General features: G+C 31.3%; 1 protein-coding gene and 2 long non-coding RNA genes across 6 annotated transcripts; 2 read left to right on the forward strand and 1 right to left on the reverse strand.

Annotated features, from left to right (window-relative positions):
- Positions 1-59: 59 nt before the first annotated feature.
- On the forward strand, positions 60-2,287 carry LOC142241389 (uncharacterized). The gene is made up of 2 exons (XR_012723608.1): positions 60-480; positions 1,800-2,287. It is a non-coding gene; the product is annotated as an uncharacterized LOC142241389 (long non-coding RNA).
- Positions 2,128-3,526, reverse strand: LOC142238591 (uncharacterized). Of its 2 annotated transcripts, XR_012722768.1 has the most exons (4): positions 3,449-3,526; positions 3,169-3,361; positions 2,690-3,103; positions 2,128-2,625 (listed from the first exon to the last, which is right to left on the reverse strand). It is a non-coding gene; the product is annotated as an uncharacterized LOC142238591 (long non-coding RNA). The 2 variants fall into 2 exon arrangements; XR_012722767.1 differs by having other exon boundaries at positions 3,169-3,515.
- A 442-nt stretch (positions 3,527-3,968) lies between these two features.
- Positions 3,969-14,052, forward strand: LOC142237837 (TGF-beta receptor type-1-like). Of its 3 annotated transcripts, none has more exons than XM_075309276.1 (8): positions 3,969-4,578; positions 4,647-4,886; positions 6,814-6,931; positions 7,107-7,285; positions 10,860-11,090; positions 11,153-11,386; positions 11,443-11,966; positions 12,138-14,052. In XM_075309276.1, the coding sequence occupies exons 1-8, from the start codon at positions 4,479-4,481 to the stop codon at positions 12,318-12,320; spliced, it is 1,809 nt and encodes a 602-aa protein (XP_075165391.1). In that variant the 5' UTR covers positions 3,969-4,478; the 3' UTR covers positions 12,321-14,052. The 3 variants fall into 3 exon arrangements, with proteins under 3 accessions (XP_075165391.1, XP_075165392.1, XP_075165394.1); XM_075309277.1 differs by lacking the exon at positions 7,107-7,285 and adding an exon at positions 7,730-7,872; XM_075309279.1 differs by lacking the exon at positions 7,107-7,285 and adding an exon at positions 9,665-9,798.

Here is a 14,052-nt window from a genome sequence, read left to right on the forward strand (position 1 = left end):
TCTCTTTGCAGAAAACTAAAATCTTTGGATGCTACATTCTTGCAAACATTAAGAAGCTGACCATTGAAAAATGAGTGGCTTATCGACAAGAAAAAGTTTCCAGAAACATTACAAGTGCAACCAATTAAAATTGTTATAAACAACAAATTGTTGAAATCAACAACTTCTGGATGAAAATGTGCATCACATCGTCAGTTTAATTCATATGCTATTATCAGTTTAAAATGGATATTTTGTGAATTCCTTCTGCTGGAAATCAATTCTAACACGCGGTGCAGTACGTTCCTAATTTCAAATTGCCCGCATGTTAATAAATTTTAATGCTGTTTTATGACACCAAAAGGAAGGAAATCGAATTATCAATGCAAAAGTGTTTACTAATAATGTTTAAGATATTTAACGTTTTGTTGTTTGTTTTTTTTGTGTTCTTATTTGTTGATATGTTTAATAAGATTATTATTTATCAATTGGTATTGTAGTGTATTATTATATATTTTATTTTGATAAAAATGAATAAATTATACAAAATTAATAGAATTTTGGCTTTGACTTTCAATTTGAAGTGGGGATATCATTCATACAAATTTAGGTTGAAAAGTATTTGCAACGATGTTAATTTTGAATTTGACTCGCATCGAAAATTGTTTGACAAATTTTTGAGTAGCGATGCATTTCAATTTGAGGATAACACTTGAGATATTATTGTTAATGTTTCTCAACTTGAATATTACCCTAATCCTTTGAAAAAATGTTTGAAAAATTGTTGAAATTTAGCATTTTTCAAACGTTTGTGTTTATTGGGATGAAATGCTCCAATTTGTAATAAATATTTACTGCTGCGATTACTTATGACACTGTACCACTTTGAATCTCATGGTTTTTGATAAATTAGTCACAATAAATTGCTATTGTGAATCACTTTATCAAAATACAATCCGGCAACATCGGCGCGACTTGCATTGATGAGTTGTTCTGGATAGAACACCAGTGCAACGATGTTCTGGATAGCCCATACAAATGTTGCATCCAGTACTAAAAGAAAACAGCCCTATTGATTGTATTTAATTAATGCGCTTTACAGATTATCAGTTATTCCGGACGACAGTGCTCGTGTCGAACATATCCCATATATTGTGCACATTATAAGTTAAGTCCGAAGGCATAATCGATACTGCTGAATGTTTATGGGATAACACATTTACCGATTATTTAGTCATCGCCGACAAGTCGTGTCGATCCGACACACTGTAAGATTCTTTACAAACACCCGTCCGGAATAACTGATAATTTGTAAAGCGCATAACGAATAATAAAACACAGTTATTTCCCATAACGGAAATCCACAATTTATTGACTTAAGGTGGGTATTAAGTTCAAGTTTAGCCGCTAAAATCGTCATTTTTTCACGATTACTTTCCTTTAATAATCAATTTTACGGAATACAAACATTGTGAAAATTTGCTTTGGGTTATTCCCCATCAAGTTGTAATAAAATTTGCAACAAAAATGTATAATGTTATGCCTTTTTTAACTGATTTAGTTTTCACTTTAGCGGCTAAACTCGAACTTAATACCCACCTTTAGCTTGAGAAAACTACGTTCTCAACAAAAAACAAAGGGTAGAATTCAACAAATTAGTACGAGTTTTTCAATACATTTAAAATTCGAACATATTGGAGAATGTATTTTTATTTTAAAGCATAGTTGAATTTAAATATTCCTCCAATGTTTGTGTTAATGGGTTGTGGAATCGTCATACATTGGTATCTCGAATAGGCCCAATATAACGTTTTCATGAGTTCCCAATAAACACAAACGTTTGAAAAATACTAAAATTCAATAATTTTTCAAACATTTTTTCAAAGGATTAGGGTAATATTCAAGTTGAGAAATTGTTGAGAAAATCGCGTTCTCAACAAAAAACAGACATTACCCTCAACAGTAAAATTCAACACAATAGCAATAATTTCTCAATTGTAATCCTCAAATTGAAATGCATCGCTATTCAATAATTTCTCAAACAGTTTTCAATGTGAGAAAAATAAAAAATTACCATTGTTGCGAATACTTTCAAACCACAATTTGTATGAAAGTCAATCCTAGTTCTAACTGAAAGTCAATACTAAATTTCTAGGGATTTTGTAAATTTTATTATTTTTTTCGTTAACAAATATAATAATCTTAAAAATAACATTAATAATATATAAAAATAATAATATAATACCAATCAAAATGTAATTATCTTATTAAACGTATTAATAAATAAAACTATGAATACATCTTTAAATATCTTAAACATTTTTACATGTATAATTCCATTTCCTCCATAATGTTGGTGTCATTAATATGCTGGCAATTTGAAATAATTACTATCGAGGAACTTGCTGGCTTGTGTGTTAGAATAGATTCCAGCAAGAGGAAATCACAAAATATCAAACTGATGACGGGATGTAAATTGATGTAATGCACATTTTCATCCAGAAGTTCTTGATATAGGAATTGTTGCACTTTGGTTTAATTGATTGCACTTTGTAAGTTTTCTGAAAACTTTCTTTGTTGTTCCCTTTATCGGTTTTTCATCGGTCAACATCTTCCAAGAATATACCATCCAATGATTTTAGTTTTCTGCAAAACAATCGAGTTTTGTGATTTCCATTATGTTTTCATTTCACTTTTTATTTTGACTTACCAATTTGTATTTCTTCCAACTGACCACGTACTTCGTGATTTCCTCAAAAACGTTGGTCTTACAAAATTGTTGTTATTAAAATACTGGCAATTTTCAGGAACTTGATGTCCAGATAATTGGAATAAATTTCCAGCAATTTCAATTCACAAAATAACAAATTAAACCGATGATGCGATATAAATTAAACTATATCACATCGATAGTTTAATTTATATCGCATCATCGGTTTAATTTGTTATTTTGTGAATTGCGAATTATCATCCAGTAGTTGTTGATATGGAAAAGCATAAATACCAAGTTTTTTTGGTTGCACTTTGATTTATGGAAACTTTCTCTTCTCGATAAGCCACTACCATTTTTCATCGGCCAGCCTCTTAAGGTGTCCAAGAATCAGCATCCAAATATTTTAGTTGTCTGCAAAGAGATTTGAGTTTAGTGACTTCCTTAAAGTTTTCATTTCGTGTTTTAGTTTTACTTACCAATTATTATAAGCAATTTCAATTGATTATTAAACAATTTCCACATTTTTGTATTTTTTCCACGAACTTTGTTGTCCAAAGTAGTATTGAAAACCATGTGGTTTTTTCGTTGCATTTCAGGGTAGTGTTTTGTCAAAGTTTTCTCCAATTATCTTCAACACATTTTCAAAGTTTTCGTCAACATTTTGCCAAACTGGTTGTAATTCGCAAACAATTTGAAGATGAATTGAAGATGAGCTTTTTCAAGTCAAGTTGAATTTATGTTGAAAATGATATTTACCCTCAAACTGAAGAGGTGTTGCATTTGAAAAACGCTCATCCTGTGTTTATTGGGTTGGCATGAATTGTCATGTTCTAAGTTCTTTTTGATTTGACATTCGGCTATTTTTGGATACATAATCAGAGATGAAAATTGAATTTTGTAAAAGTACCAAAAATTGTAATTATTACGATTAAAATGTACTTTTAAACTTCTTTCGTACCATGCTTCATTCTTGACATCTGATATACCCATTTTGTATAAAAGTGTCAATTTCATATCTGAAATTTCAATTTAAATATTAGTATTTCATAAGTCAAGCATGATATGACCTTTACAATACAATGTAGTGTTGAGGCGTATCTTGACACGAAGATTTAAAACTGTCTCCAATTGTATGCTTCAGAGTAATGTGCGAATATATTTGGAATGAAAGATTTGTACCGGTGAAATATGTGATCCTCCTTATGTACGATTACTGTATAGTACTATAAAAAGTACAAGCAATTGATTATTAGTACACAATTCCATATCTGCTCACTGCCCACAACACAAAGTATCAGGTGATAATTTCGGATTGCGATTTAAGAAAATTAAGATTTGAGATTTGTGAAGTAAAAACTAATCTGCAGATATTACTGTAGTAAATATTTGGAAAATTAAGTTACGCGCACTTTAATGTGATGAAAAGAATATAGTTACGTGTTATGTGTGGCACAAAATTTGAGGGAAAAAACTACAGCGCAACACGGCATTTTCATACAAAGAGGAAGGATCAAACAATTATTGATTTGTTCCCTTTTGCAGTAGATACAATAGTGTTTTGTTTTCGAAATGGTTTTATTAAATTCACTTGCCCACTCTACCATTATTCGTAAATCGTAAATAAAGAATTGCATTTATGTATATCATTCTTCGGACCCCCACCCCCCACCAAAAACATGAGTTGGTACTGCTTCATATTAATTTGTGTATGTCGGTAGGATAGAAAAAAAAAACAAAGCCCAAGGAATAACGCGCATATAAATACAACGCCAAAATAAAAGAAAAAATGGAAGAGCTAATATCTAATAAATATTACATTCATAACTCGATGTTTACGTTGTTCCAAACCATTTCATGTTGTTTACTTATATTTGATGCTTCCCAAGGTAAGTCGTTATTTTATTTGTAACAAACACTTTATTTTAATATCAAAATGTGTTTTGTTCTGAAATAGTGTCATCAATTGCCATAAAAACATCATCAGCGAATCATAGCTCTGCATCGTTAGTAGTATATAATGATTTCAACAAACCTATGGAAGACTTGAATGTTACCAATAGCGGAGGAAACTTAAGACGCTTTGTATCTGGAAATGCTGCAAGACCTTCTTTTGCCATACGAAATGATTCAGTGTCACAGATGTTGGTAACAGCTACTGCAACGTCAAAACAGCTAAGAAATAAGCCTCGAGATCGTAAGTCGGTTACATTGGTTTATTTTTTTACCTATCATATCGTTATATTCCATATTGTGTTCAAAATTGTAGGATGAGTGATTGCTTAACCGCACAGTTAACCCAAGTTATATTACGAAGTTTGTAAAAAAATAAGGCGGGTAAAATTTTGCAAAACTAAAACTAAAAAAATGTATGGACCCAATTCTAACGTACGTGGAACCTATGAAACATTCTATATTCTTAATGTATTTACAATTATATACGTGTCTTCTCTCACGCGTATGGATTCAAAAGTCGAAGTTGGCTCTTTGTAATTTTTAAATTTGACTAATCGATTTTACGTATTTTTTAAATCGACTAATTGGCCAACATCATCAACTAACCGAAATGTCGAAAATGGAAAATTATATGCATATATTTCTAGGTAGATCTGACATTGTTTGTAGACGATATCATTTATTTTAAAGGAGATACGTGTGTAATGGGGCGAATATGCATGTGTAATATATCACATTAATTACTCAAGGATAATTTGCGTACGGTCTTAACCACAGCTCAAACATATTTAAAAGTTTAAATGAGGTTGAAAAGTCAATCCTTTGATTCTGATAACAAACCGTAAAGTATACATGTTTAAGCTGGGACGAGAGTAAATTTCCATAGCCCTTAATACTGATATGGCGGGAGAAGATGACCTAACTTTTTGAATCTTTACAACTCAATTTCTAATAAAAATAACATTCAAAGGCAGGGATATAATTTTTTTAAATACATTTGGCTAGACTATGAAGTACACAAATATAGCAGCAGACTCCGACTGCAGGTTTGTTTCTATGAATGTAATATTACCCTCCGCGTCAAGGGAGATATTTTAACCCTTTCGCTACCGATGTCCACTTAGAAGGACATTCGAAAAAGACACCACATTCTATTTTCCCACTTAGTTTCGATTTACATATTTCTCGATGATATTTTAAAGTAGCTTTAATCTAAATAAGCTATAAATATTGTGTATATTGTTGAGGTCTAAAATACATTTTTATAAACTTCTTTACCAATTATCGAAAATTAAATAAAATTTGAGACAATTTTTCTACTTATGTTTCTAGTAAATTTACATTTATACAAAAACTGTAGCTGATACTTATTCGGTTTTTTTTTTAAAATATTTTTCTCACACTTTGAAAGATATTATAGGCCATAATTTAATCCATTGTGGAATAATCAGGCCTATAATAGATCAAAGATAAACATTTTTGTAAGAAATGATGATAAGAAAGAATTTTACAATCTAATGCTAAACGGTTGGAACGCAGCGATTCAGTGTTGAAGCCGTCTGGGATTATTATCTCTTAGTGAAGCGACATCATAAAGAAATTTGTGTTTTATTTAAGCGAATTATAACAAACTCCTTTAATGTTTTATGTTTTATTATCAAAAGAAATATTTATTCAAAATTAGAAAGATAATCTAGTTTTCAATATGTCACAGGATAATGTGATGTTCGTATATGAAGAAAATTCACTGGACCAAATTTACATAGAAAATTCATTACTCTGAAACCAAAGAGGTAGACTGCTACTTGAACATTTAGTTGGGCCAAAGGCACGCATGTCTAGCTTTTGCCTAAATGGGTTTTATTCTTCTACTATAGACATAGCTGTTGCTTTTAAAGGACATATTTTGCTATGTACCATGCCGCACGCACCATGCAATTCCATAAACAATCAAACCTATTAAAAATTACGTGCTTATTAGATAATGATTCATATTGGATGAAGTTGAATTTAATATAAATGATTTTTGATAGTAGCCTATCGTTGTTGTTGCTCGGAACGTCGACAACTTTAACTTAGTATGCTTGAATTTTTATTTTCTTTTGCGTGATATCGATAGTTTTCATATTTTTATACTATAGTTAAAAACGAATTATTTTTCATTCCAGGCCCACTAAAATGTCATTGTGACATATGCAAGGATAGTAATAATATATGTGAGACAGATGGTTACTGTTTTACATCGGTACAAAAGGAAGCATCCGGAAATACAATATTTAGTTACAGGTAAGTCCTCATTTTTTTTCTTCTTGAAAACGCTCTTTACTGCTGGATGTTGAGTATAATTATCAATTACTTTATTTATTCCGATTACGACTATTTCCATGATAATATAATTAAAACATTAAATTTCAACGAAAACAACAACCTACCGTCCACCCATCAATCGAATGATGCAAAGATGCCTTCATTTATCACACCCTCTTCCACAAGGCCGTTTTGTATGGTGCAATAATGGCCGATATGATGGTGGTAGTGGACCGACAACAAATACAGTTGAAAACTATGCTCATGAGTGTTGCAAAAACTTTGATTTTTGTAATTTGAAATTGTCACCCATTATCAGAAGTGTGAAAAAAGGTGGGCCGCATCCCTTCTACAGTGACAAAAGCCACCGCTGTAAAATTTTTTCATAAATTTGTTCACTGCTTTCATTTTCTACAACCTTTGAGTCTCTATCACACAACTAAATGCGTTCTGAAATTACGATTTGTTTTGTTATTTCAAATTCTTACCCAAACTGGGAGAACGACTAATACCGACCCAAAGAAAGCTTAAGCATTTTGTATTAACAATTGTTATTGAGTTATATAGTGTATATAGTTTGAAATTAATTGTCCTTTGTTTTGTTTCTTTTCAATTGAAAGTACTACTAACTACACATGTGTTAATGCAATTTTATAGGCTGTTGATTAAAACTGTTCGGGCATTTAATTCTAACAGTTGTTTGGTTTATGCGATCCCTTTAATTTCAATTTAACCCTATTTACCCAATTTTTGAATGCTCTTCGTTGTTATTATTAGGTGCCTTGATAAGAAATACGATCTCCAACGGGAGCCGCTTGAATGTTTGACCAGCAAACAAAAACAGAATGTCTATGTAGTTCAATGTTGTCATGTGGATTTCTGCAACAAGAATGAACTATTGAAACTCAAGTTTTCCGAAGGTATTTCCCAAATAAAATCAACATTATAATCCAAACAATATACTGTATATCTATTTCTATTACTATTATTACTATTTATAGTTATTACAATGACCACTACTGTTGTTTCTTCTTTTTTTACTTTGCTAAAATTTGGCATTAATTAGAAACATACATTCACTATATATTCGTAGTACATGCATATCTTATCAAAGTCTTTAGTTTCATGTCTAATAAAATGGGCGGATCAACATTAGACACACATAAGTCCCATATGCTGAGAATGCAATAGCAATAAAATAGTTTAGTAGCTTGGAATTCATTCCAATGCATTGCACTTGAAAATTTGATGTCTAGGTGTGGATGTTGTGAATGCCTTTAGTATTATGACATGTTTATTATAAATATTTCTATACTATTTTCTCCTATATATGCTATATTTATAATTTCCTTTACGAAACACATACCCACACACACATACGCATAACCTTTTACCAACACACTGTACACTGCACCTACTGCTCTGACAAGAATATTCCTAATTATTCTTTGGGTTAGCAAATATTTCCCAAAAAAGTGTATAAAGCTCTAACTTTTCCATATGACTAATTAAATGGGTTTGTTTATTGTGGTGCATTGCAACATCCACCATTTCTTCCACAAATAAAAGTAATTTTTTCACTTCAAAATGGTTTTCTCTAATTCGGCCTTGTTTGTAGTTTCTGTTTTTACATGCACAGTCTTAATTGAAATGAAAACAAAGTACATAATAATCCTGGTCTCTTAACTAATGATTATGTGTGAAGCTAATTTTTTAAAGTTTTGAATATTAGTTTTTTACTTTTAAAATTTTTTGATAAGTTATTTCTATTTATCGAAATTTGGCGCGATTAAGGATCGAAGTCGAAGGACTTCGATATTTTTATACCCACCACGATTAATGGTGATGGGGGTATAAAAAGTTTGCAACACACCAAAATATCGATTACCGAACAAATAAAGTATCTCAATCGGCGAAATATCTATGTTATTTTTCTCTACTCGAACAGAATGAACCCATAGGGTCCATAAAACAATTTTACTACTATTTTTGCGGATATATTGTATGGAATGATGGGACGAAAAAATTTTGAAAATTTCTCACTTCTCGGGAAAGCAACACCGAAAAAGACCTATAAAATAATAAAAGCAATATTTGAAAAAAAAAAATAGATGTAATAATAAGAATAGGAAGAAAAGAATGGCTATGAAAAACATATATTCCTTACCGACTAGTTATTTTAAAAATAAATAAAGTCTAAGACAGCATCAAATCTATTTAGGGAAATTAAAAAATCAAATTCAAAGTTATAATCAAATCCCTTTAGAGATCTCAAAATGGGCTCGAAAGAGGCATGGTTAGTTCTATGAGCAGGAATAGCAAAATAATCATGATATCGAAAACAGAGCACTGGTACATTAAAACCAATCAACTTAAGAATAGACAGACAATCTATAAATACCTAAATTATTTCATAAATCGAAAACTTTATTCTGCGGCATTGAAGGGATTCCAAATATTATTGGCTCTTAAAAATCACAAGGTTTTGCAAATGTTCCAGCAGACTACTGATTTGAACAATTATGACACTGCTGAATTTGAAACACGATTGTTTGAAAATTAGGGCAATATGACAATGTACATTTGATGAATCCATAAAACCTACAGTTTACAATGTTACCTTTTTTACATGGAACCACAAAATATTAGCTAGCCTAGTCTTCCAAATATCTATATTTCATTCATACAAATTTATTTTGCACCTTCAATTAGATGCTTATCTGTAGAGAATCATATACCTCCTGATGACCCGGCCTGGTGTCATGAAAGCAATTCTGAGTTCTCTGTACAATGTTGTGAAGAAGATTTCTGTAATACACAAGAAAATTATGCTGGTGCATTGCCAGGTGAGAAATTAACTATGCCATCCATATTCTTCTAATTTTAGTGCTACTACAAGTACAACCAGAATCATCAATTAATTAAAATCAAAATTATTTGAATTAAATTGAGATGTTGAGCACTTTCATTATCATCGTGGCCATTCATAGTAATTGGTATCCACCTAAACATAGCATATCTTAAAAATCATGGACTCATAGACTTCTACGTGTTCTCTTCATACATTTGCTAATTAGGAGGTTTATCTTTGATTTCGCTTTAAAATATATGGACCATTTTTTATGTGGGTATTGTGTAATGTCCATTGTTTTCGTTACAGTCAATGTGCTAGAATTGTCGAAATATTTTTTGGTGGGTGGGATGTCACGTGATGCTTAGGGAAGGCGTAATGCTTTTCCTTTGATGTTTTTCTTTGTATGTTTTCATCAGTTTTTTTTATTTATGTGCCATTGGTCAATCCTTCTCATTAATCATACTGTGCAAATACACCAACGAGCGATTTTTATTTACAAGATGGAAATTCAATTTTAGGACAGTTCCACAGTTCCTTGAATTTTGTGAAAATTTTGTGGGAGTTTTTTAAAGGTTCCTGATTTAGATTGAAATGCCGGATGACACTTTTCGAAACGCCGACGATCGAGTATGATATACTGGAATTTCTGTTTGCGGACCTCATCCATAGTAGCTACATAATAATTATAGTGGATTATTGAGTGGATGTGAGCCTTTTTTATGTATTTTTGTTATAAATTATTTAATGATCCAAAAAATTGCTGTGTTATCATAATGGATGGCTTTGGTAACTATATCGCCAAATTAACCAAAACCCCTGATACTAATAGTCCTTACTCACCTTATGCACCTACATATGCTTATATATATTACACATACACATGTACATATATTTGTAGCTTCTTTCGCATGCACGATTGAGTTTGTTTTTCGTTTTTCTAAATTAATATTGTGGTGGCTTTATTTGTTGTGCAATGAAATTATCTACCTTTGTATAAAGTGAAAAAAAAAAATAAAATGCAATGAAATGAATTAACGAATACTGATTATTTAGATTATCTACCAGAAGAGACCATCAATTCGTGGGTGCTGGTTGCCATTATATTTGGAGCAACTTTAATTGCCTGTTTGTTGGTATTCTTATCATGGTGTTTCTACCAAAAACGTAAACAGGGTACCAGCCGAGCCCGTCCATTTGCTCCTGAGGATTCTGTGTACGATCCAATATTGACTGGTAATACATTACAGGATATTATAGAAATGACCACATCCGGATCTGGTTCAGGTATGGCCATATTAGTGCAAACAAAGTCTAAAGTTGGAATTAAACGATTTTTTATGTTACAGCCGGACTGCCTTTATTAGTTCAACGTTCTATTGCGAGGCAAATACAATTGTGCCATGTTATTGGAAAGGGCCGGTTTGGTGAAGTTTGGCGTGGTCGTTGGCGTGGTGAAAATGTGGCTGTAAAAATTTTTTCTAGTCGAGAGGAATGCTCATGGTTTCGGGAAGCAGAAATATATCAGACTGTTATGTTGCGTCATGAGAATATTTTAGGTTTCATAGCAGCTGACAACAAAGGTAAGCTCCATTCTAAAATGATTAATTCAAAATATATACTTGACGGATTTTTTAAGATAATGGGACTTGGACACAATTATGGCTAGTCACAGATTACCATGAGAATGGTTCACTTTTTGATTACTTAACATCGCATACTGTAGATACAAAAACAATGCTGAGTATGGCCTTATCAATTGCCACAGGTTTGGCTCACCTCCACATGGATATTGTGGGAACACGTGGCAAACCAGCAATTGCCCATCGTGATTTGAAATCGAAAAATATCTTGGTTAAATCCAATTTAACTTGTGCCATTGCTGATTTGGGCTTAGCTGTGAGGCACGTTGAGAAGAATGATTCTGTAGATATACCATCTACCCATCGTGTAGGTACTAAACGCTATATGGCACCTGAAGTTCTGGATGAGAGCATGAATGCTCAACATTTTGATTCATATAAGAGAGCCGATGTTTACGCATTTGGTTTAATATTATGGGAGATTGCTCGGCGCTGTAATATTGGTATGATATATGATGAATATCAAATGCCCTACTATGATGTGGTCCAGCCCGATCCCAGCATTGAGGAAATGAAAAAGGTATGTAAAAAAATCCTGTATATACCCTTAAAATTATATAAAATTCAGTTGTCGTTGATTACTATTTAAGAATTACCAAAATAATCGGTGCAAGGGTGGGTGTTTTATTTACTATATAAAAACGATCATTTTATGTATCATCTCATACTAAAATTAATTTGCTTTTTACAGGTCGTTTGTATTGACAAAATGAGGCCCAATATTCCGAATCGTTGGCATGCTTCAGATGTGTTACACAGCATGGCTAAAGTCATGAAAGAATGTTGGTATGCTAACCCAGTGGCGCGTCTTACAGCTCTTAGAATCAAAAAGACTCTTTCAAATATTCGGGTCGAAGAAAAAACCAAAAATTGATTTGTTACGTGATATCCATAAAATGAAAGATACAAATCAGGAGTCCTTCCAATTCATGTTGAAGAGATGGATATTAACGATTCGCATCATGAACACATCAATTACATCAAATAATTGATAGATGAAACAACGTTTTTTATGTTTACGAAAGAGATTTGAAAAATATAGAGTGATTTATACTGATATCCTCGAAATGTTTGCCGAGACGAAAACAATGGAAGCGCACAATCAGATTGCGCTATTAATATACCAGCAAATACCTTTTAAATTCAATTTATTAAAGGAAATTCAAGAATGGATGTTTCAACACGACGCAAAAGGAATTGAGAAAATCCACAAACCCATAAAATCATATAAGCCTAAACATTATGAAATGCTTAGTGGAGAAACATTATTCTGTCCGTCCTTACAGATGAAATTTCTTTGTGAACATTTCTCAAAACTGTACGCATTAAAGCTTCTCTTTTGTAAGCTTTGGTTATTGTAGGGCACTTTGCTGTGTATGTAATAATTATCGTACAAATGCCTTAAGTTTTCGTCTGTGGCCAAACAGAAGAGAAAACTTTATATTATTTGTGAACATTTTTATATGTTTCGAGTTAGGTTAATTAAACTTATTTTTAAGGCAGCTAAATTTAAGCTAAGTCGTTTCGAAACGACTATAAGTTTCAACCCAGATTAATTATACAAAAATAATCGTTTTTTGTTTGGTATACCAAGCTAAGTTTCTAATCTACGTTTAATGTACCTAAAAATTATTTGTGTATTTGAATGTACGTATCGTATTATGTACATAAGAATATTTACGTACCACGTGAGGAACAACATTGTTTGGTAATATTTAGATTGGAATTCCAATATTTGAACAATGAAATTCATAATTTACATGCATTTTTGTTTTTCCTCGATACCAAAGAACCTTTTTTTTTTGGGTCACATTGATCAAAGTTTAGCAACGAATCATAAAAAATACGTTGACCCACCCTTCCTTAACTCTAAATAATAAAAAAAAACAAATATTGTTCCTTTGCTTTAAACACTTTTCCCTAATGTGTTTCTATTGAATATTGTATATATATGATGACATTAAGGAAATTATGCATTATGTTTATTCTCCTTTCGCTAGGTTTAAGGCCTTTAATTGTTAAGAATATAAAAAAAAAACTGACAAAGTTTGTATATCCTTGTAAATAACCATTTTCTATATACACTTATATATACATACATACATCTATTATAAGAAAGTACTCATTGTAAAGTTTTTTTTTTCACCAGTATCAAGTTTTTGCTACATTTTTTGTTATATACATTTAGTTTGAATGTCGTTTTATTTGAAATTCCTTCCACGACGTATATTGTTTTTTATTTTTACACACACATTTATACACTATCCTGCTAATATAATTCACAAAACACTCAAATATATAGAATATATTTTTTATATATATCAAACACAATTTTGTCTTGTTAATTAAAAATCCAACTGACCTTACCTAACATACCGCTAGTTTTTTTTATCAATCCACAAAGTTCAGAATACAACATAATACTGCCATAAACTAAGTTTTTATTTTTAAACTTATGTACCATAAAAAATATTGAATAATTGCCAAACCATAACCCAAGCTACATTTATTAAATAAACGAGAAACAATCGTCATTTCTAGGTTTATTTTGTAAAAAAAACACGAATAGTTTTTTAATAAAATATTTTATTTATAAATTGAATAAA

This window comes from Haematobia irritans, chromosome 5, assembly GCF_050003625.1.
Source record: "Haematobia irritans isolate KBUSLIRL chromosome 5, ASM5000362v1, whole genome shotgun sequence".
Lineage (NCBI taxonomy): Eukaryota > Metazoa > Arthropoda > Insecta > Diptera > Muscidae > Haematobia > Haematobia irritans.

Excerpts from the sequence above, each read along its gene's own strand:
- LOC142237837 (XM_075309276.1), top strand. The coding sequence starts at position 4,479 with ATGGAAGAGCTAATATCTAATAAATATTACATTCATAACTCGATGTTT. Across the intron at positions 6,932-7,106 it reads AATACAATATTTAGTTACAG|ATGCCTTCATTTATCACACC; the intron begins GTAAGTCCTCAT and ends AATGATGCAAAG. Across the intron at positions 11,967-12,137 it reads GCATTGAGGAAATGAAAAAG|GTCGTTTGTATTGACAAAAT; the intron begins GTATGTAAAAAA and ends TGCTTTTTACAG.